This window comes from Palaemon carinicauda, chromosome 39, assembly GCF_036898095.1.
Source record: "Palaemon carinicauda isolate YSFRI2023 chromosome 39, ASM3689809v2, whole genome shotgun sequence".
Taxonomy (NCBI): Eukaryota; Metazoa; Arthropoda; class Malacostraca; order Decapoda; family Palaemonidae; genus Palaemon; species Palaemon carinicauda.
The window spans coordinates 45,607,659-45,631,186 of record NC_090763.1 but is presented as its reverse complement, the minus strand read 5'-3'; the positions used below and the strand labels follow the sequence as shown (position 1 = coordinate 45,631,186).

General features: G+C 39.4%; 1 protein-coding gene across 2 annotated transcripts in view; it reads right to left on the bottom strand.

The window, feature by feature from the left end:
* The window catches only part of LOC137631154 (ADAM 17-like protease), a 71,012-nt gene that overhangs the window by 18,994 nt on the left and 28,490 nt on the right, over positions 1 to 23,528 (bottom strand). For both annotated transcript variants that reach the window (XM_068362859.1, XM_068362858.1), the window contains exons 8-12: positions 23,158 to 23,296; positions 17,675 to 17,910; positions 16,708 to 17,149; positions 13,738 to 13,853; positions 9,951 to 10,147 (exon numbers count right to left, since the gene is read on the bottom strand). In XM_068362859.1, coding sequence (XP_068218960.1) covers positions 9,951 to 10,147; positions 13,738 to 13,853; positions 16,708 to 17,149; positions 17,675 to 17,910; positions 23,158 to 23,296 — 1,130 coding nt within the window. The remainder of the gene's footprint in view (positions 1 to 9,950; positions 10,148 to 13,737; positions 13,854 to 16,707; positions 17,150 to 17,674; positions 17,911 to 23,157; positions 23,297 to 23,528) is intronic.

The window sequence follows — 23,528 nt, the reverse complement described above, 5'->3', positions numbered from 1 at the left end:
AGGCTGAATCAACCCAAAGGTGCCAAAGTACAAGGGGTTGCAACCCTACTAAAGGACCTCTACCAAACCTTTAACCCAGGCGCTTCTCAAGAATGAATAGACCACCCGCCAAATCCAAGGATGCGGAAGGCTTCTTAGCCTACCGTAACAACCATAAAAACAACAATAAAAGTATTCAAGAGAAAGGTTAAAAAGGTTATGGGATTATGGGAATGTAGTGGCTGAGCCCTCACCTACTACTGCACTCGCTGCTACGAATGGTCCCAGGGTGTAGCAGTTCTCGTAAAGAGACTGGACATCTTTCAGATAAAATGATGCAAACACTGACTTGCTCCTCCAATAGGTTGCATCCATAATGCTCTGCAGAGAACGGTTTTTATTAAAGGCCAACGAAGTAGCTACAGCTCTTACTTCGTGGGTCCTTACCTTCAGCAATGCAAGGTCTTCCTCCTTTAAGTGAGAATGTGCTTCTCTGATCAGAAGCCTTATATAGTACGAAAGCCCATTCTTGGACATGGGTCTCGAGGGTTTCTTGATGGCACACCATAAGGCTTCTGACTGTCCTCGAATAGGTTTAGACCTCTTCAGATAATATTTGAGAGCTCTGACAGGGCAAAGAACTCTCTCTAGTTCGTTACCTACCATGTTGGAGAGGCTAGGTATTTCGAACGATCTAGGCCAAGGACGTGAAGGAAGCTCGTTCTTTGCTAGGAATCCAAGCTGAAAAGAACATGTAGCTGATTCGGTTGTGAAACCAATGTTCTTGCTGAAGGCATGAACCTCACTGACTCTCTTAGCTGTTGCAAGGCAAACGAGAAAAGCAGTCTTGAGGGTAAGATCCTTGAAGGAAGCTGACTGGAGAGGTTCGAACCTAGATGTCATAAGGAACCTTAAGACTACGTCCAGATTCCAGCCTGGAGTGGAAAGACGACGTTCTTTAGACGTCTCAAAAGACTTGAGAATGTCTTGAAGGTCCTTGTTGGAAGACAGGTCCAAACCCCTGTGGCGGAGGACTGAGGCCAACATGCTCCTATACCCTTTAATCGTAGATGTTGAAAGGGATCTCTCATTCCTAAGATGAAGAAGGAAGTCAGCTATTTGGATCACAGAGGTATTGGTAGAGGATATTGAATTGGCTCTACACCAGCTTCGGAAGACCTCCCACTTAGACTGGTAGACTCTACGAGTGGAAATTCTTCTAGCTCTGGCAATCGCACTGGCTGCCTCCTTCGAAAAGCCTCTAGCTCTAGCGAATCTTTCGACAGTCTGAAGGCAGTCAGTCGAAGAGCGTGGAGGTTTGGGTGCAACCTGTCTACGTGTGGTTGACGTAGAAGGTCCACTCTTAGAGGTAGAGTCCTGGGGAAGTCGACTAGCCATTGACGTACCTCTGTGTACCATTCTCTTGCAGGCCAAAGGGGAGCAACCAGCGTCAGCCGTGTCCCTTCGTGCGAGACGAATTTCTGCAGAACTTTGTTTATAATCTTGAACGGAGGGAATGCGTACAGGTCGAGATGGGACCAGTTCAGAAGAAAAGCATCTACATGAACCGCTGCAGGGTCTGGAACAGGGGAACAATAAAGCGGAAGTCTCTTGGTGATGGAGGTGGCAAACAGGTCTATGGTAGGTTGACCCCACAACGTCCAAAGTTTGTTGCACACACTCTTGTGGAGGGTCCATTCCGTGGGAATGACCTGATTCCTTCTGCTGAGGCGATCCGCTGAAACATTCATATCGCCCTGGATGAACCTCGTGACCAGTGTGAGGTTTAGACCTCCTGACCAAATGAGGAGGTCCCTTGCGATCTCGTAAAGGCTCCTCGAATGGGTCCCTCCTTGCTTGGAGATGTAAGCCAAGGCTGTGGTGTTGTCTGAATTCACCTCCACCACTTTGCCTAGCAGGAGGGACTTGAAGTTCAACAGGGCAAGATGGACTGCTAACAGTTCCTTGCAGTTGATGTGGAGTAATCCTTGTTCCTTGTTCCATACTCCTGAGCATTCCCGTCCGTCCAAGGTCGCACCCCAGCCCGAGTCCGATGCATCCGAGAAGAGATGAAGATGGGGGGTCTGGATGGCCAATGATAGACCCTCCTTGAGAAGAAGATTGTGCTTCCACCACCGGAGAGTGGTCTTCATCTCTTGGTTGATAGGGATAGAGACTGCTTCTAGAGTCGAGCCCTTGTCCCAATGAGCTGCAAGATGGAATTGAAGAGGGCGGAGGTGGAGTCTCCCTAGCTCGACAAACAGGGCCAGAGATGAGAGGGTCCCTGTGAGACTCATCCACTGTCTCACTGAGCAATTGCTCCTCTTCAGCATGCTCATGATGCACTGTAGGGCTTGGTTTATCCTGGGGGCCGATGGAAAAGCCCGAAAATCCCGACTCTGAATCTCCATTCCCAGGTACACAATGGATTGGGAGGGAATGAGTTGAGATTTCTCTATATTGACTAATAGACCTAGGTCTCTGATTAGATCTAAAGTCCAAGAGAGGTTCTCCAGACAACGACGACTCAGAAGATCTTGAGCCTGGCTCCTACTGTTGTCTGGAGAATCTGAGAGTCAGTGCTTTCCCTTAGATGTCCTGGGTCCTTTCTTAGACTTGCCCCTGTGAGAGTCTGGACGGGAGCTTCCTCGGCTGGGGGCTCTACCACGAAAGGGCGGTATGAACCTAGTGGCCGGGGTATCAGCCACTGGAGAGCGATAAGTCTTGGGGACAGAGGTGGTAACCTTAGACTTACGAGCCGATGAGGCTACAAGATCGTGCGTGTCCTTCTGTATCAGGGCAGCCGACAAGTCCTTAACTAGCTCCTCGGGAAAGAGGAACTTTGAGAGTGGAGCAAAAAGGAGCTGTGACCGCTGGCACGGTGTAATGCTGGCTGAGAGGAAGGTACACAGTTGTTCCCTTTTCTTCAACACCCCTGATACAAATAACGACGCTAGCTCACCCGATCCATCCCTGATGGCCTTATCCATGCAGGACATAATTAACAAGGCAGAGTCTTTGTCCGCAGGAGATGTTTTCTTGCTGAGGGCTCCCAGGCACCAGTCGAGAAAGTTGAACATTTCGAAAGCTCTGAACAACCCTTTCAGAAGATGATCCAGGTCTGAGAAGGTCCAACAAACCTTCGAGCGTCTCATCGCAGTCCTCCTAGGTGAGTCCACCAGACTTGAGAAGTCAGCCTGGGCAGAGGCAGGAACTCCCAAGCCTGGTGCTTCCCCTGTGGCATACCAAACGCAACCTTTCGATGCGAGCTTCGTTGGAGGGAACATGAAGGAAGTCTTGCCCAGGTGTTGTTTAGACTGAAGCCACTCCCCTAAGGTCCTTAAGGCCCTCTTGGAGGATCTAGCTAGGACAAGCTTAGTATAGCTCGACTTAGCTTGTTGCACGCCTAGCGAAAACTCAGATGGAGGAGAGCGGGGAACAGCAGAGACGAAGTGGTCAGGGTAAAGCTCCCTGAGTAGAGCCAAGACCTTTCTAAAATCAACAGACAATGGAGAAAGCTTAGACTCCTCCACGTCTGATGAGGGATCAAGATGTGCCTCCTCATCATCCGACACTTCATCAGCAGAAGGTAGCGAAGCAAAAGGACCAGAATGCTGAACCGCAGAGTCAGAACGGGTAGGTACAACAACAGAGGTTTCCTCAACTTGAGGGAAAACCTGAGGTTCAGACTGCATAGGCTGAACAACAGTCGGAGCAGAAGGCAGGTGCAAGGGTGAAGGAGGTTGACTCCTAGCAAGAGTTGCACCCAAGGATTGCACCAGCTGAGCGGAGGACGGAGGCGGAGTAGTCCGTTCCTGTTCCTGAGAGATGAGTGGAGCATGAGAAGGTTGAGGCTGCGCAGAACAAGGTAAAGTTCTAGCAAGCTGAGGCTCCTGAGGGGCAAGTGCATGGTGTAGATGAGCTTGCCTAGATGAGGGTTGAACTCGGTGCAGCGCTGGTTGAGCAGACAGACTCACGGAGGGGAGAGGTTGTTGTACCCCAACCGAGAGTTGCACCACTGGTGGAGCAGCAAGGGGAGGAGGAGGAAGAGTGTAACTCTCCTGATCCCAAAGCAAGGGTTGTCTTAAAGAAGGCTGAGGCTGAACAACACTGTGAACAGCAAACTCCGAAAGTGGTTCAACATCGTACGCCTGGCAGATGGTGCTGCGACCAGGCGGAGCAGGTGCAGGCTGGGCGAGCACAGGCGGAGCAGGTGCAGGCTGGGCGAGCACAGGTGCAGCGAGAACAGGTGGAGGGAGTGCAGGAGGTGCAACACTCTCAGCCCGACACTCACGCATCAAGTCCGAAAGCTGAACTTGCATGGACTGAAGCAGGGTCCACTTGGGGTCGGCAGAAACGATAACAGACTGAGGTAAAGTCACAGTCGGGGTCTGTATAGGCAGAACCTTACTCCTCTTGGGCGGAGTACAGTCGACCGATGACAGAGGCGAGTCGGAGCTGAGCCAATGACTGCAACCTGGCTGAGCACTCGCTGACTGAACTCTACGTTTAAGCGGTCTCGAGACCTGAGACCAACGTTTCTTCCCTGCATGAAGATCAGCGGACGAGAAGACGGGCTCAATCGTCTGCAGGTGGGAGTGACGGTCTAAGGAAGACACGCCCGCAACCACCGAGGATAATTCTGTGCGCCTAACAAGGCCTGTCGAACCCTTAAGCCCTTCGACATTGCTTCTCCCCTGGGCATGGGAGCTTGCAAGAGGTCCCGGACTGGGAGGACGACTGGCTCGCACAGAAAAAATCCTCACGCACCACACTGGCACCACTAGCACTTGGCACTGCACAGACACTAGCACTCGTCACAGCACTGGCACTATTTTCACCCACTGCACTCTTGACCTTCAGTTCTTTAACCTCGGCCATCAGAGACTTATGGTCACTTACCACTGATTCTACTTTATCTCCTAAAGCCTGAATAGCACGCAAAACAGTTGACATATCAGGCGGAGGGCACACAGTAGGTTCGGGGGTAGCCACTACAGGGGTAGGAAAAGGTAGGGGATCATGAGGTGAGGAAAACATAGAAGAGTGAGAAGAACTTCTCCTAACTCTAGTTCTCTCTAACTTGGATGAATATTTTAAAAGACGTACAAATTCCAATTCCGAAAGTCCGGCGCACTCCTCACACCGATTTTCTAATAGACAGGGCCTGTCCCTACAGTCAGAACAAGCGGTGTGAGGATCTACCGAGACCTTCGGAATACGCCTATTGCAAGACCTACATCGTCTATGGGAGGGAGCTTGCGAAACGTCAGACATCTTGTTTCAAAGAGTAAGTCAAAGGGTGATCCAAAAACAAGCAAAAATTCATTAACCGTTAATCAGAGTTTATATAAAAGCTAACTAGCTAATATAAAAAGGATTCCAGTATGCGACAGCCGTTAATCTAAGAGAATACTTCACCAAATATCCATGAATAAACTCGAAGACCATGAGCGTATCCCAGAACGTCTAGCCGGAAGCACGACAGAGGAATAATTGAGGAGGTGTCAACAACAAATGATTGAGTACCTGGCCACAGGTGGCGCTGGTAAGTACACCCCCTTCTAGTATTGTGATAGCTGGCGTATCCCTCCATAGAATTCTGTCGGGCAACGGAGTTGACAGCTACATGATTATCGGGTAAGTTTAATATTGAAAAACACCAGCCATATTCCTCAGACACTTCATCTCAAACACATTCAATTTCTGTCTCTCCGTCACTTTCATTCCCCGCAACTCCGATCCATACATGACAGTTGGTACAATCACTTTCTCATACAGAACTCTCTTTACATTCGTTCCTAACCCTCTATTCTTTACCACTCCCTTCACTGCCCCCAACAATTTACGTCCTTCGTTCACTATCTGCCATATATCTGCCTCCACTTCACCATTTGCAGCAACAACAGACACCAAGTACTCAAACTGATCTACTTCCTGAAGTAATTCTCCATTCAACATGACATTCAACCTAGCACCAACCTCGCTTCTCGTGCATCTCATAACCTTACTCTCACCCACATTAACTCTCAACTTCCTTCTCTCACATACCCTTCCAAACTGTCACTAATCGACCAAGCTTCTCCTCTGAGTCTGCAACCAGTACATTACCATCCGCAAACAACTGGTTTGCCTCCCCCTCATGATCACTCTCGTCTATCAGAACAGTAATTTGGTGTGTGATGTTGAATTGAGTAGCCTACTAAATAAAAAAACCATGCAAAATCGAATATAAAATTCAGCTTCAACTAATATTTATAGTCAAACAAAATTTATTGTTTAGTTCAATGGGCAGTGTCAGAACTCTTCTACCTTCTCAGTGCTTTTGGCTTAAATAAGCATGTACTGTACTGGATTTTGTTCCATTTTGCATTACTACAAATAAAATTTCTAATACAAAACCTCTTTCACTCAATGCAATTCAAGAACTACATTAGCAGCTTTCCAAAAAATTGTGAGTAAAATTGCCTAAGTCAATTTCTATGTTTTAAGAAAAAGGGTTCACTTACTGCAATGCTGTATTAAGTTCTTCTAAAACCAGATGGTGCAACTTCATAACTGCAGTACCTTATTAAAAATGTTTCATTAATATTTCATTATTTTTACCTAAAATGACTGTTACCATTTATCATACTTTCTTAGCAAGACATAAAAATAAACTTTTGTAACTAAAAATCCATTTTTCTTTTTAAAAGGGATACAATATGTCCTAGAAAATTTCAGGAGACAGAATTTGCTGTTCAACTAATTCAAATTAGATTAATCAAACCCCTTCTATTATACTTTTCCTTAGATAAAATCTAAATAATGACTGTACCATTTACGCTTCCATGTTTATGAATTTTAATAATTCCCATTTTCTTTATATACGCCATACTAATTATACATACATTCCAAATTAAATGTTCAAATAATCAGTGATACTTTCAATGCAATCTAAACTCTACTGCTAAAAAGAGTAATACAGCTTTGTCTAAAATACTTAAAGTAAAATACTTATAAAAATGTTCTTCCCCAACATATAAGAGGATAATTCTGTTAGCTTAAAACTGTCTGCTGCAGGAATGATTCGCAGGCCTCTTCATCCTGATATCAATTACCCCCGGACTTCTATTGCATGGAAGAATTTTCTAAAAACAACCTCACTTCCATAGGTTCAATGACTTAAATAGTCCCTACACATCTTCACACTTATAGACTATTCAGTGTCACTATGCGAGAAAGGCTCTTCAAGAGCTGCCCTCTCCAAACCTTACTGAAATGAAATATAATTTCTACCGTTTACCCAGGAAATCGGTTCAGTTAAATGGATAGTGCTACAAGTGAAGCCTTTATCTGTCATCCAATGATTTAGAATTTACAAAAAACAACAAAACTCTTGAGAAAATTCTTCTACTATACCCTCACTCCAAGTGGCTGAGACCGGCCTTTGGTGTTTTAAAGACTTTTACAACACAGACCCCAAACATAATTGAGTGCCCATTGCGGGCCTGACCAGGAAGACTGAACCTCTTGATCCTGGAATCTTCAAGGAAGGTTAGCAAACTTCATATCTTGTGGTCAAGATAATGAACTTGAACCACTGCAAATTTATATGTTGGCATTTCTTTTTGCTATGAAGGAAGGCTAAAGACAAAATCCTCTTATGCTCCCCAAAGCCTACCTTAAAAGATAGGGCTTGTAGTTAAATATACATTTAGCTGGAACAGTGAAATCTATCCCAAGAAATCTACAAGTAGAAGATTTTCAAACAGTTCAAAAGCTGAACCTTAAAATACTGTAAACCCACATCAAATTCCAAAAATAGACCTGACTACTGGAAGCCTTTCAATTGTAAAACCTTAAATACACCCATCATAATACCTAAACTGAATGAGTACGGAAATAAGCAATGACCTACATCCCTTAATGGCTGAAATTAAAAAGTTTCTTTTCAAAAAGGAAATGTACAAATTTAACAATATTGTCTTGGCTAGTTATTGTCACTGATACATTCTTAGATTGGCACCACTAAAATGAACATTCCAGTGTCTCGATACAAAACGATGGTACTTTTAGAACCTATAAAAGAACCTAGAGGACTGAAAACCATTTGTTACTGACAATAATATTGATAGTCTCCATGTAGTTAGATGTAGTATGGACAGGTTTGAATGAAACACTTTTGAAATTAATTGTCTGAGCAGACTAGTTTTGAACGGCAACTTTCTCGGACATTCTGACATGAGAGACCACAGACCTGTACAACATTGCCTTTAGTTCAAAATTGGGCTATTGAGAGTCATCCTATACTTGTTCCACGACTGGTGAACCATGGGAAACAATGAGAATGTGTAAAGATCTAGATTTGACCAGTCTTGTAAAAGGCCATCTACCTTCAATGCTGAAGGATCTGGAACAAAACAAAACACCTCTACCTTTTGTTCAGTGATGTTGCAATTTAGACATACTGAAGTATGTAGCAACCATTCATTTGGAAGAACTTAAATCTTCCTGTTTAGCTGAGCTGCAAAGATGTTAAATTTTCCCAGAACAAACTGAAGCAGAAGGCTTATTCCTCTCAAACTTGTCCAAGTTAACAGAAGCTCTGCTATCCGGTACAGGGAAGGTAACCTTGTACCCCCTTGGTTTCAGATGTAGACTAGTGCCACCATATTGTCTGAAAATGCCGCCACAGTCTTCCTTGGTCCTGAAGAGTATGAATATTACTAGAAGCTCTAGGCAATTGATATACAGAGTTGACTCCTGTGAGATCCATCTCCCTAACAGATGTAAATGATCTAGAGTTACTTCCCAACATTCCTGTGCATTATCGATTACTATGCCTCAGTACATGTACATTAGTATATGAGGCAAAATAATTTTTCTGTCACTCATTGAAAAAGATCTTGTTTTGGGAATAAAGTTTCTAAAATCTCCTTATGAAGTGTGTGGAGACTAGACAGCAGTGTCATTCAAATATTTTGTTAAACTCTTCCAAAATCTTCAGACTCTTGAGTTCCAGGCTCAATCTTCTAATGCTTTGTCTGTCCTTTGCAACTTGCCCCATAAATAGAAAGTAAAAGCTGTCCATTGACTGATTCTTCTAGGCAGGAGTCACTTGATAAGGACATACTAATGTCCTTTCTATAACAAAAAAAGATTTATAGAAGCCGATTAATCAAATAAGGACTACCTTCTCCCCGCTCCTTAAGCTTGCTTTTTGTTCATCTCAAGAAGAGGAGATTGTATCAGTTGTCAAGATAGAGCAAGTATAAAGATAATCTTCCAGATACTGACCAATATGTTTCTCGTGAGATTTCCACATCAGAGACATCATATACAGTACATTAAATAATGTGTATCAAAAACTTATCTTATTACAACTTAGTAGGCATTGAATATGCCTACCACAGAAGTTATCCTCCTACCATATATGTATGTGCAAATTGTAAGTAAAAAAAAAAAATATCATTAATAGGCAGTACCACACAGAAATTAATGCACGAACAAATGATAAAATATGTTATACTTCTTGCGTAAGATGACCACTACAAAACATAACTTATTACGTACTCAAAACATTACTGTAATACACAGTATTAGTTAACAGGGCAGAAGTCTGACTAACTGTTAATATGAAGTATTAAAATTATATCTACCTTCATTCTTAAATTTCTGAGTTTATAAGCAAAATGAGGTATCTAATTTTTTCAATAAAAAAAAAAAAATTAAATAATCATTCTCGTGACTTGTTAGTAGTAGTGTTAGTTGCATAATGCTGAGGGGACCGCGGGGTTTTCAGAGCTTGCAAACATTCTGCTCCTTCTGGAGGATGTCGAGCAGCCAGGCCTTGGCTCCTGACAGTGCCCATGTGTTTAGAACTTGTTAAGGAACAGTTAGCTTTATGAAATCTAGTACGCTTGCTATCAATAATGCGCACACTGTCAGTAGGATGAATAAGCTCGGGACTGTAATACCAGTCAACATACTTGCGAAACTCCTCCCGGCGTCGATGGTCAATATAACTAAAAATGAATGATGCTGGTATCCAAATGATAACAGAGATGATGAGGACGGTGCCCACAATGTTGTCTTTTATCATTGTCAATACTGTGTCAATGTTGGCTTTTTCAATGATGCTCCAAAGACGTTCAACAAAATCTTGCACAACCTTCTCACATTTACCCTGAAAATAGAAGTTTTGGTAAAAATTATAATCCTATGCTTGAAGTTTAAAATAAATACACATGTAATTGTAAAGTAATTCTACTATACAATAATCTGAAGCGTAATCAGGGCATGACGAAGAGCTTATTTCCACAACAAACCATTAGAATTCTGGCTAAAAAGTTATACTGTACTCGGTTAAAAGTCGGAGAATGGTGTCGGGATGTGGTTCTGTTTTAGCTGCAGAATTGATGACATAAGATAAATTTTAAAGTTTCATGAACTTCCTTTTTAAATAAGGGAAAACCAAATTTTAATAGAAAAAGATATAATTCTGATACTTAATTGCGAGACAGTGCATATTTTCGTCGACATTGGTATAAAGACAACCTTCTAGCAACTTCCTTTTTGATTGAGTTTTTGAACTTATAATTTTGTTTTAGTAATAGAATTTAGAACAAAATTGGAAGGTAATTAGTTCCTGGTTTTCAAAATCCGAAATTCTAAAAATACAATAATTTGTATTTTTTCTAACTATACAAACCAAAGTCCTTTTATAGTACTAAGATTTCAGCAAAGCTGGAACTTATCTGTTTAAATTCATAACAAGGTTTACATACTTACTGGTGGGTGGTTGGGTATACCCCATACACTGAGTAGCCAGTTTCACTTTAACCGAGACACAGAGGGCCAGGAACCACACAGGTGTCTCAAGTCCCACCAACCTAGAAGAGAAGTGGTATCCTTTCCTTAAGACTACAACTGGCCTTCCTGGACTGCCACTACTTAAGAATGACTGAATCAGAATTGGAAGAGGAAGGAGAATACGTTTGCTTCTCCCACATCAATCCTCACCACAGGCTCTGCAAGCGGAGGAATTGGGCTCCGAGAGACCATCGACAATGAAGCTACCCCAAAGAGAGAAACCACACTGGTTGTTCTAACAGGAAGCACAGCACTGGGGAAAACTTATTGGAAGTGGTAGGCCCTTTCACTGGGGCTGGCAACAGACACACAGCCTGAGGGAGCAATGGACTCCCGAACCACAGGCACAGGTGTCGGGGTGAGGAGCACAGGGGTCGCGGTGATCCCAGCAGCAGGGGCAACACGTACTGGTAATCTATGAACCAGTGCCAACTCACGACTAACTTTTATTAGAAGCCCTAACTTGTACCAGAGGCTTCTTTTTTCAAAGAAGGAGCCGTGGAGATGCCAGCAGCAGGGGTAATACACACTAGTAATTTAGGACCCAGAGCCAACTCACAACCAACTTTGGTAGAGGCATTAAGCTGTACCAGACCCTTCTTTTTTCAATGTCACCAGCGGACTTAAAAGGGTGTGGGCCCTAAGAAGACCAGCTGTCATGTATTAAAATTTACCCAATATTACCTTATATCTAAAAATACTTTAGATATATATTATGTTATCTTCATAGTAAATTTTACAGCACTCAGAAAAATACTTATTTTCTTTTAATAAAATGTAATTTCTTTAATATTTCTATATTTCTATTATACTAAAAAAATCTCATCAATTGTTGTGAAAATTGTAACATGGTAACTTTGTTATACATAAATCTCCATGGCATGATGAAATTTAGAAATTTTACATATTCTTTTATGATTTTTTTCCAAATTTTTTTAAAAATTAATATTTTATTAAAAAAGTCCTGTTACAATTCTGTCATGAATAAAAAAAAAACTTTTTTCTCTTTATTCTTTATGACAAATTTGCTTTTAGAATAGGATAATAAAAAACACAATTATCATCATCATTATCATCTCCTACACCTACTAATGCAAAGGGCCTCAGTTAGATTTCACCAGTCGTCTTTGAGCTTTGAAATCAATAATTCTCCATTCATCATCTCCTACTTCATGTTTCATAATCCTAGGCCAAGTAGGCCTGGGTCTTCCAACTAACTTTTGCAGTGCCTTGTAGAGCCCAGTTGAAAGTTTGGTGAATTAATCTCTCTTGGGGAATGTGAAGAGCATGCCCAAACCATCTCCATCTACCCCTCACCATGATCTCATCCACACAAGGCACTTGAGTAATCTCTCTTATAGTTTCATTTCTAATCCTGTCCTGCCATTGAACTTTCAATATTCTTCTGAGGGCTTTGTGCAAAATCACAAATAACTTTGGAGCTATGAAAACTGCAGTCTTTATAAAAAAAATAAAGGAAAATTACCATTTAGGTCTACACCTCCATAAGCATCAAGGTCCATCAAGAGAGCTTTAACCCTTTTACCCCCTGGCTCTTTGGAAATTTCCAACCCTTAACCCCCAGGGGGTTATTTTTTTCCCAGCACATTTTGCAGTATAATTTTTTTAAATTGCTCTAACAGCTTTAATTTTTGTCATAGAGAGGTCAGGTTGGTCTCATTCTCTTGGAAAATGCCTGAATTTTCTCAAAAAATTATCAAAAATATGCAAAAAAAAAATTTTTAAAGCATTTTTTTGCAAGGACGTACCGGTACATCCATGGGGGTAAAGGGATGGGTTTTGTGAAACGTACCAGTACATCCTTTGGGGGTAAAAGGGTTAATATCACAAGATCAAAAAGATAAACATCCATAATCAATGCAAATGACGGCCAGCATTCACTTTTTAGAAATTAATTCAAGTGAAGAGACTGACATGCGGGTGGGCAGAGCTACTCGCCATCACACACCACCTGTTGTGAAGTACCTCACTGACGAGTTCAATGGGAGTTCCAGCAACACTAAAGGTATTCTCTACTTCAAAGGACAAAAGATTCATATACACGTAGGAACAAACTGGGTACAGTATTGTATTCGGCTTCAAAATAGCACCATAACTAGCTTCATAAAATACAAATTTATTTGCAATACTTATCAAAATAAAACTATGACAAGTACAGTAGTCATAACGTGATTTGTTTTTTTATGTTGTTAACAGTTTATACAGTATATGACATCTGTTTTGACGTTGTTACTGTTTTTAGAATGATTTATTGTTAATTTGTTCTCATCATTTGTTTATTTCCTTATTTCCTTTCTTCACTGGGCTATTTTCCCTATTGGAGCCCTTGGGCTTATAGCATCTTGCTTTTCCAACTAAGGTTGTAGCTTGGCTAGTAATAATAATAATAATAATAATAATAATAATAATAATAATAATAATAATAATAATTTTGCAGACAAATTTGGGATTCTACAAAAACCTCAATGGATTGATAAGATAATCTTATTAGCATTTGATATATCACTATTTATATATCTAAATAATACATCTACAGCATGTACTATTTTGTCTGTGGTTGTAACTCATTTGGGGAGATTGTGGGCTATACCCTGCCGCGCTGGCCCATGGCGAGTTGGCAGGGGAAGAGATAGCGAGAAGTAAGGTTTGATAAGGGATTGGACAGAAAATATAGAGGGATGAAAGAAATGAGGGGACAGTATGAGAGAAAAGAATTGACTCCGGACCGAAGGGTCGTCAAAACCCTTTAGATATTGTCTACTTATAATACAGACAATATCCCCGTACGGGATATAGTATGTACTATACTTATGAACAAAAGTCTCCAACATTTTAAAAAGTGAATAAAAAACTTACCTAATATAATAACCTATTAAAACATACCTCGTTGCAAAATCCTTGGAAGCATGGTGTACCATTCTGGAGAATGTCTTCTGCATCGACAGGTTCACAAGTTTCATTGGAAGCTTTGCGACAGCACCTTTGGCATGCATTTACAACTGAGAAAATATAAAATTATATTACATACAGCAACATACTGACTGTACACATCACATACACTTTATTGTAGTTTAAAATTCAGTTTAAATGAGTAATTTTTTGCATTCCTTTACTCAATTGCTTTATGTTTTTCATTTTTTGATAATTTACCTCAAATCATAAGAGATGTGTTTCATTATTGATGAAATAAGCCATTAAAAATCCACAATTCTTAAAACAAGGCAATATTTGATCAGAAGCATTTTACCAATCAAACACAAGTTTCAGAAAACATGCTATACTCAACTTCATACATACATATACAAAGGCACTTCCCCCAATTTTGGGGGGTAGCCGACATAAAAAAAATGAAAAAAAGGGGACCTGTACTCTCTACGTTCCTCTCAGCCTGACAAGGGACTCAACCGAGTTCGGCTGGTACTGCTAGGGTGCCACACCCCATCCTTCCCCGTTATCCACCACAGATGAAGTTTCATGACGCTGAATCCCTTACTGCTGCTACCTCCGCGTTCATCCAAGGCAACCGAAGGCAGCAGCAGGGCCTACCGGAACTGCGTCACAATCGCTCACCATTCACTCCTATTTCAAGCACGCTCTCTTGCCTCTCTCACATCTATCCTTCTATCACCCAGAGCTTTCTTCACTCCATCCATCCACCCAAACCTTGGCCTTCCTCTTGTACTTCTCCCATCAACTCTTGCATTCATCAACTTCTTTAGCAGACAGCCATTTTCCATTTTTTCAACATGGCCAAATCACCTCAACACATTCATATATTCATATCCACTCTGGCTGATAACTCATTTCTTACACCCATTCAAACCCTCACAACTTTGTTCCTAACCATATCTACTTGAGATACACCAGCCATACTCCTTAGACACTTCATCTCGAACACATTCAATTTCTGTCTCTCCGTCAATTTCATTTCATCCCCCACAACTCCGATTCATACATCTCAGTTAGTACAATCAATTTCTCATACAGAACTCTCTTTATATTTATGCCCAACCCTCTATTCTTTACCACTCCCTTCACTGCCCCCAACACTTACCATCTTTCATTCACTCACTGACATACATCTGCTTCCACTCCACCATTTTCTGCAGCAACCGACCCCAAGTACTTAAACTGATCCACCTCCTCAAGTAACTCTCCATTCAACATGATAACCTCGCACCACGTTCCCTTCTCATACATCTCATGACCTTACTCTTACCCACATTAACTCTCAACTTTATTCTCTTACATACACTTCCAAATGCTGTTACTAATCGGCCAAGTTTCTCTTCCACATCTGCAACCAGTACAGTATCATCCGCAAACAACAACTGATTTACCTCCCATTCATGGTCATTCTCGTCTACCAGTTTCAATCCTCGTCCAAGCACTCGAGCATTCACCTCTCTCACCACTTCATCACAATATACAAATCAAACAGCCATGGCGACATCACACATCCGTCTCAGCCCCACTCTCACCGGAAACCAATCGCTCACTTCATTTCCTATCCTAGCACACACTTTACTAACTTTGTAGAATCTTTTCACTGCTTGCAACAACCTTCCACCAATTCCATATAACCTCATCACATTCCGCATCGCTTCCCTATCAACTCCATCATAAGCTTTCGCCAGATCCACAAACGCAACATACACCTCCTATTATGCAAGACTTAAGCATTATTGCATCAACCATAAATGCATCAAGACTGTACCTATGTAATAATGTTCTCTGAACAGTTTTGAATGAACTCAAAAGAAATTCAAGTATGAAGTTATGTACTTCAGTTTTTATTAAGTGATACTGTATGGCTGGGGGAGATCTTATTTAAGTCTATTTTTTCTTATGGTTCATTTGAGGGAAGTTAAGGAATAGCCAAATGCATGTCATGTTAACAATCAGTCTTACAGTCTCAATGATGCAATGTCAAAAATTTAATTCTCATTGATTAATTTTGAACTGTTCCCAAAATCACTCAAGATAAAAGTAGGTCTTCGGGTATCTATTACCAGATTATTAAGGGGGGCTCTGTATTAGTAACATATTAAAGTAAATAACACAGAGTTAAGCAATACATATGGATGGCTGTATGAAATTTGGACTATAAGGCCTGATACTGGGGCAGCAATGCCATATAGATTGCCAATAGCATATGGCAGTCGATCAACAGAAGGGCCTGTCTTTGGCTGTCAGATGCAGGACAATTTTTTTAAACCCTTTTAATGAGAAAATTTGCAAGTAACATAAATCAGCCAAAAACTTTAATTCCAAACCATTATTTATACTAGAGTCCTTCACACGCAATCAAATTATTAATAGCAATCTAAGCCAACATATGGTATCATTGGCTTGTACAATACCAATTCATTTATTTACCTTAATTTTTTGGTGTCAGTGCAACTGGGGGCTTTTCCCTTAACCCTTTTACCCCCAAAGGACGTACTGGTACGTTTCACAAAACTCATCCCTTTACCGCCATGGACGTACCGGTACGTCCTTGCAAAAAACTGCTATTTACATTTTTTTCATAATTTTGATAATTGTTTGAGAAACTTCAGGCATTTTCCAAGAGAATGAGACCAACCTGACCTTTCTATGATGAAAATTAAAGCTGTTAGAGCAATTTAAAAAAAATATAATGCAAAATGTGCTTGAAAAAAATAACCGCTGGGGGCTAAGGGCTGGAAAGTTCCAAATAGCCTGGGGGTAAAAGGGTTAATATTACCCCAACTCTGAATGACCTTCCTAATAGGCTTTATATCATGTGTAAAATAAGGAAGAAAAATAAATTACCATTACTTGAAAAACATTGACCCTCAATACAAAATTAAATATCTCAACATTGCTTACCTGTGTCACACATGCAGCTCTGTTTACCAAGGGTTTCACAGAAGGGCAAGCATCTCCCCTGTAAACACTGGCCTTTTTCAATACATGGTGTACCATCTTCCATTGGTTTAGGGGTGGGACATTCAGCTTTTGTCCCTACGCATCTTGCTTCATTCTTACATAACGTTGGTTGTTCCTCCCTACATTTTACACCTTGACTCATGAACTGACAGTTATGGCAGCATGGGGAATTTCTATCACTACAACTGGCTCCAAAACGGAGTTTACAGTTTTTGTCACAGCACCTATCAATATTGTCGAGTCCTTCAAGACCAGCATCACATTCTTCATCCCCTTCAACTCTCTGATTTCCACAGTATGACTCTTGGGGTTGTATAAAACATCGAGGGGATTTTGCGAGCAACACTTTTCGAATAGATCGGAGACTGCACGGAGAGAATTTCTGGGGGAAGAGGCATATAAAATGATTACCAGACTAGCAATATAAGTATAAAAATATATTAAAGAGAAGAATCTGCTATTCTAAAACACAATACAATACTTATACTGTACCACGCAATATTTAACCAAATTTACGTTTCTTCTATTCTTAGTCTTGTATCTCTAATTATTTGATATAGATAAGACCCACAACCAAAACTGAAAAATTAAATTATGATATTTATTCAAATATTATATATATATATATATATATATATATATATATATATATATATATATATATATATATACTCTACATATCTATCTATCTATCTATCTATGTGTGTGTATATATATATATATATATATATATATATATATATATATATATATATATATATATATATATATATATATACACATATATATATATATATATATATATATATACATATATATATATATATATATATATATATATATATATATATATATATACTTAAACAATTATCACTTTACTAAATGAAAAATTGTGGTATGTACTTACATTATTATTGACGTCATACCCTGACACAGAGTACGTATACATAACATAGGAGCCCCCATTTTTGGATCGAGGACTACACTCTGGGTTGTCTGGGTCATGCTCTGAGCCCCAGTTGTGACCAAATTCGTGGGTTGCCACGAGTTCAGCTTCACGGGTGACAACTTTCTTGTTGTAATGATTCCTCGAAGAACTCAAACCCGAGTTCAAGTAGAGTTTTCGGCCTTCCTTAAAATAGTCTAGGGAAAAAAATTAAAATGTAAGAAAAAAACATACAGTAAGGAAAAAAATACACAAGTCATTTAAATAGTTTATCTTAAATGAATTTCATTTCTTGAACAAATATAGTTCCTGTTATTCCTAACAACTTTCACTTTTTTTTTCATAAAGCACAATACTTCTCAGTAAGAGGGAACATTAACAGTTAAAACTTGGTGTGGGTACTTTTCCATTGAGCAGGTTCATATTATTCTTGTTTCATACGTCTAAATAGATATGCTTAAGGCGATCCTATGTTCCCTACTTTGCAGTTTGGTTTTCGCAAATGCCTTGTAGCATGTGACGCTCATCTTATAATTACCAGTGCTGTACAGAAATCCCTTGAATATGGTGAAGAGGATTGTAGGATTATCCTTGATATTAGAGCTGCCTTTAAGGCAACTCTTTGCAAACTAAAACATTTGGGAGTAGGTGGGTCCTTTCTTAACATTATTTTTGAATGTCTAAGTAATAGATTGCAAAAAGTTGTTGATAGTCACACGAGTAACTATGGGAATGTAATATCTTGTGTCCCTCAGGGTAGTATTCGCAGCCCATTAATTTTCCTATTATATATGCATTACTTAATATTTAATTTGCCCTTGAAAACAAGCTGCATATGCAGATGATGGTACTCTCTTTGCAAATATTCCATTCCTTGAACATCTAGCTAACATTAGTAGGGTGCAAATTATGGGGGATGAAATTGAACCATAGCAAAACTCATATATACTGTATGATTGTAATTATGGCAAGGACAGTGGATCCTCAACATCAAGATTTTTCTTGTATATAGTATACAACTCATTTAAAATTCTAGAGGTGATTCTTGCTTGAAAATTTGTTAAGACAAAATCTTAAATTCTATCAAATTCCTTATCACTGATTTGGATATTAATCTATGGCAATGCCGTTCAGTTAATCTTTGTGCCTACTGTATAGGAGTTTTCATAATTCTGACCAGTCTTCGAATTCAGATGTTCCCAGACCTATAGAGTATTTCAGAAGTTTTACGCCAGCTGTGAGCATATTGTGGAATGAACTTCCTAATTTGGTATTTGAATCCAGGGGGCTTTAGGGGTTCAAACTTGTTGCAAATACTTTTCTATCTAACAAGTTGACATCAGTCTCATTTCCCCGTTTTGTCCATGACTTATCTATTTAAAGTTGCTACTAATCTTAATCTATACTATTATTTTTTTTTACTGGCATTTCTCACATATTCACTACTTCTCAATTTCCTTTCCACATCCCTTTGGCTTGTAGCATTTTGCTTTTTCAAATAAGGTTGTAGCTTGGCTGATGATAATAATAATAACTATAATAATGTAAGTTAATAGTTTATAGTACCTAACATTATCTACCTTAATATAATTTATTTATTTTATTTCTTTTTTATAATTTATTCTTTACTTCATTTCTTTTCTTTCCTGAGGTTCTTTCCCATGTTTAGGCTTTTAGTTTTATAACTAGGGTTGCCATTTGGTTAGTTATAACGAACAATATACTAGTAAGTGGAAAATACTAGAAAACATTAAATAATTTTATCAACAGTAAAGGATTTTTACTGTTACCTAAATATATTTGCTCATTAACAACATTTCATACTATATATATTTCCTTAGTAACAAAATATATTAAACTATAAATATCTTCTCAGTAACATTAAATATATTAAACTATACATATCTCCTCAGTAACATTAAATATATTAAACTATAAATATCTCTTCAGTAACATTAAATATATTAAACTATAAATATGTCCTCAGTAACATTAAATATATTAAACTATAAATATCTCCACAGTAACATTAAATATATTAAACTATAAATATCTCCTCAGTAACATTAAATGTATTAAACTATAAATATCTCCTCAGTAACATTAAATATATTCAACTATAAATATCTTCTCAGTAACATTAAATATATTAAACTATAAATATCTCTTCAGTAACATTAAATATATTCAACTATAAATATCTCCCCAGTAACATTAAATATATTAAACTATAAATATCTCTTCAGTAACATTAAATATATTAAACTATAAATATCTCCTCAGTAACATTAAATATATCAAACTATAAATATCTCCTCAGTAACATTAAATATATTAAACTATAAATATCTCCTCAGTAACATTAAATATATTAACCCTTTTACCCTCAGGCTATTTGGAACTTTCCAACACTTCACCCCCAGGGGTTATTTTTTTTTTCAAGCACATTTTGTTATATATTTTTTTTAAATTGCTCTAACAGCCTTAATTTTTGTCATAGAGAGGTCAGGTTGGTCTCATTCTCTTGGAAAATACCTGAAGTTTCTCAAAAAATTATAAAAAATATGCAAAAAAAAAAATGTAAATAGCAGTTTTTTGCAAGGACGTACCGGTACGTCCACGGGGGTAAAGGGATGAGTTTTGTGAAACATACCAGTATGTCCTTTGGGAGTAAAAGGGTTAACAAACTAAAAACCTCTCAAAGTGAGTAGGCACAGGGAATGTCAATAAATTCTGGATTAGTATGAAATAAATCAACAGAATTTTCCCCAAAATTCATTTCCTAATTACTACATTAGCCTGAAAGGACGGATATTAATAACCATAAGAAAACCGTCATCCCACGTTATTCTACATTCAAAATAATGTTATTCCTATTAGCCAGGTCTCGGCCATAGGAACATTATACATAAGCATTTCATACGAATCAGCAGCGTACAGTCTTATTAGCGATTTGTGTACGAGGAGGCTCGTCAAATCCATCCAAATGATGGATGAGGCTCATAATCTTAATAAGTTGCGAGGTTTCTAAGCCTTACATAGGAACCTCTAGGGGGATACATCACCAGAGCTAGTACTTGCGCGTGCATTGAGGTTCTCTGGAGTTACTATTTATCATGTCCTAATTTGGTTGTTCCGTTTCAAAGGTAACTAAGATCTTAACTCTTCATTGCACATCCTTCCTTTCCTTTAGGAGGTGGAGAAAGAACAGGAGGAGTCCAGCTCACTCCCGTTAAAGAACATTTGCCTCTAGCCACTGAATGTGAGGCAGAAGAATTGAAGTCTCTCTGAGTTTACAAGGTTCACAAGGCAAGAGAAAGTTACCAAAACTCAGCCATAAATAGCACCTATGGCATGGGCCATGTCTACTTTGTCTAGCGAAGGATAAGGTTCCTAATCCTTGTAGCTTGAGGCGTCTCTGAAACCGACATAAGAGGTTCCGAGAGGGTTCACTTGTCTTGGGTCGTCGCTAGCACTCACAGCGGTGGCGCCAGTTAGTTTAGCATTAATCCAGCTGTCAGGATTATAAGGAGTGCTTAATTCGTCTCGAACATCCTTCCTTTCTCCAGCTGTAAGCACATTAAGGCAAGATAAGGAGGCAGAGGTAGGCCCAAGGTAAACTTCTTTCCCAGTTTCGGTACATTACAAGCAAATGGATTATCGACTGAAACGCCTTTGCATCAAATCTATCACGGGCCTCATCTAAGCCTTTTAGTCAGGTTGGCTCTTTAGGTCACTATGAAGTTCCACTGCAGGCGTAGGGAAAAGGGTTCTTTCCTATCTTCACCTTTCAGGATACGTGAAGGGAAATCCCCTGAGCAGATGCTCTTTCTATGCTTATCAATCCTGTCTATGGTGCCATAATTTAGGCCACCACCCAGACTTTTAGGGAGAATGTTTCCTACCTTGATGCATTGCGGAGAAAAGTTCTCACGCACTAACATAATCTGTGTTTGCGGGAAAACCCACGGACAAGTTGTAAGCTTGTCTTGTACATGAAGAAAAATTCTTCATTCGCAGCATGGTTGGTGCACGTGATGACATCCCACGCTGAGCTAAGGCGGCGCACACAGTGACGTCATCCTCTTTCGATAAAGCGGCGCATTCAGATTTGTTAATCTGAACGTTCAGCCTATTTAGATCCTTCAAAGAAATTCTTGGTAGGGCAGTAATAGTTTCACTCGACTTCACAGCATAATTAAGCTTGGAAGGAGAGGCCTGTTTTGAACATAAAGGCATTGTTAACTCTTTTGGCGGATGGATACAGCCAAAGCAGTCCAGCCACCCTTATAATAGAGAAATGACAAATCTCTTTATTCATTACGGGCACTCTTTAGAGGAGTTTTCTACCGAGGGCGCCTAGGATTAGGGGCAGACCTTTCTCATTACCTGTAATATGAGCTGGAGACTGGTAATAAGAATGCCTCGGTACAGAAGAAAAAGATACACTTAACTTTAATGTCCTCCAGGAACAAGAAGATGCTTTCACTGTTCTGAAAAATATAAAAATAAAACTGAAGGGAGGTTTTGTCGCATAAAATGAGATTTCTCTAACTCCCGTGGGGGATGACTTCGCAACGTAGATATCTCGTTAAGATTCCTGCAACAAGAAAAAATACCTGTCCCATTGCAAGGGAGTTCACTCCTTAAAGAATTTACAGAGATTCCCTTGTCTAGGCAAGAAGGACACAGAGGGTGCACCTCTATGTCCACCCGGCTTAAAAGGATGCCACAATAGTCGCTATGCCGTCCTGGGCAAAAAAAACCTGGATTCTGAGGTTTACTGGACAGAAGCAATCACTCGTAACTCACAATTAGTAAATAATAACTCAAATGACTGTGAATTAAGAAAAAACACATAAAAGAGAACTAAACACCAAAAGGTATAAGATGAATGCAAAAGGCTCGACGGTAGAGAGGGATTGAGAGACCAACCTCTTCACTTCCCCACCAGCAGTGTTGCGAGGAGAGATGGTGAGCAACCTCCCGCTTGCTCCTTGCACTTTCTTTGCATTTAAACAGCAAGGAGCATGATGCAATCAACAAAAATTTTGATTAGTCGGTTGTAGAAAACATGATTAGTAGTAAACCTCATATAAATTACTAAGAAGTTTATATCTGTGTAGGAATAAACACATAAAAAGGTCTTGCCATTTTAACCAAGGGTACAAGAATAGGTTATTGTAATAGCAGAGGCTGAGCCTGAAGTAAACTTCCAGTAATACCCAACAGTGGTAGCTTACCTTATCTCTAGGGGGATAGGGTTGTCATTATATGAGAGGAAATATTCTAGCATTTTAAATTTTTCTAGATAACTCTCTTCCTTTGATGAAGAAATAGCAAATTATGTCTAGGATAAATTGTTGAAATGTTATTTCAAAAGCTAAATATACTTGGCAAAATCAAACTAAACAAAAAAGCTTCAGTAACATAAAAATACACACCATTAGTGCAGACTCCACCAACAGAAGTCGGGCGAGGGGACCCTACGTAAGCAAGCCCAAGAATTCCGCCATCAAACCTTATATCCGTGAAGAGATGAGCTAAGCAATACTTCTTATGAGATCTCTCTTGACTAAAGACCTTTAGAGAAAAACACCAGATTTAAGCTATAGAAAGTCGACAAATGAGCTTTATCTATTAAATTACATGCTGCTAAACTACACTAGTAACTTATTACTATATTATTATTATTTACATCTATCATGCAACTAGTAAAAGCATTCATTCCCGTCCTATACAAAGCTAATTAAAATTTGTGTGCGGACGATTTTTCGAAAAATAATTATTCGAAAGACAACTGTTCGAAAGAAAT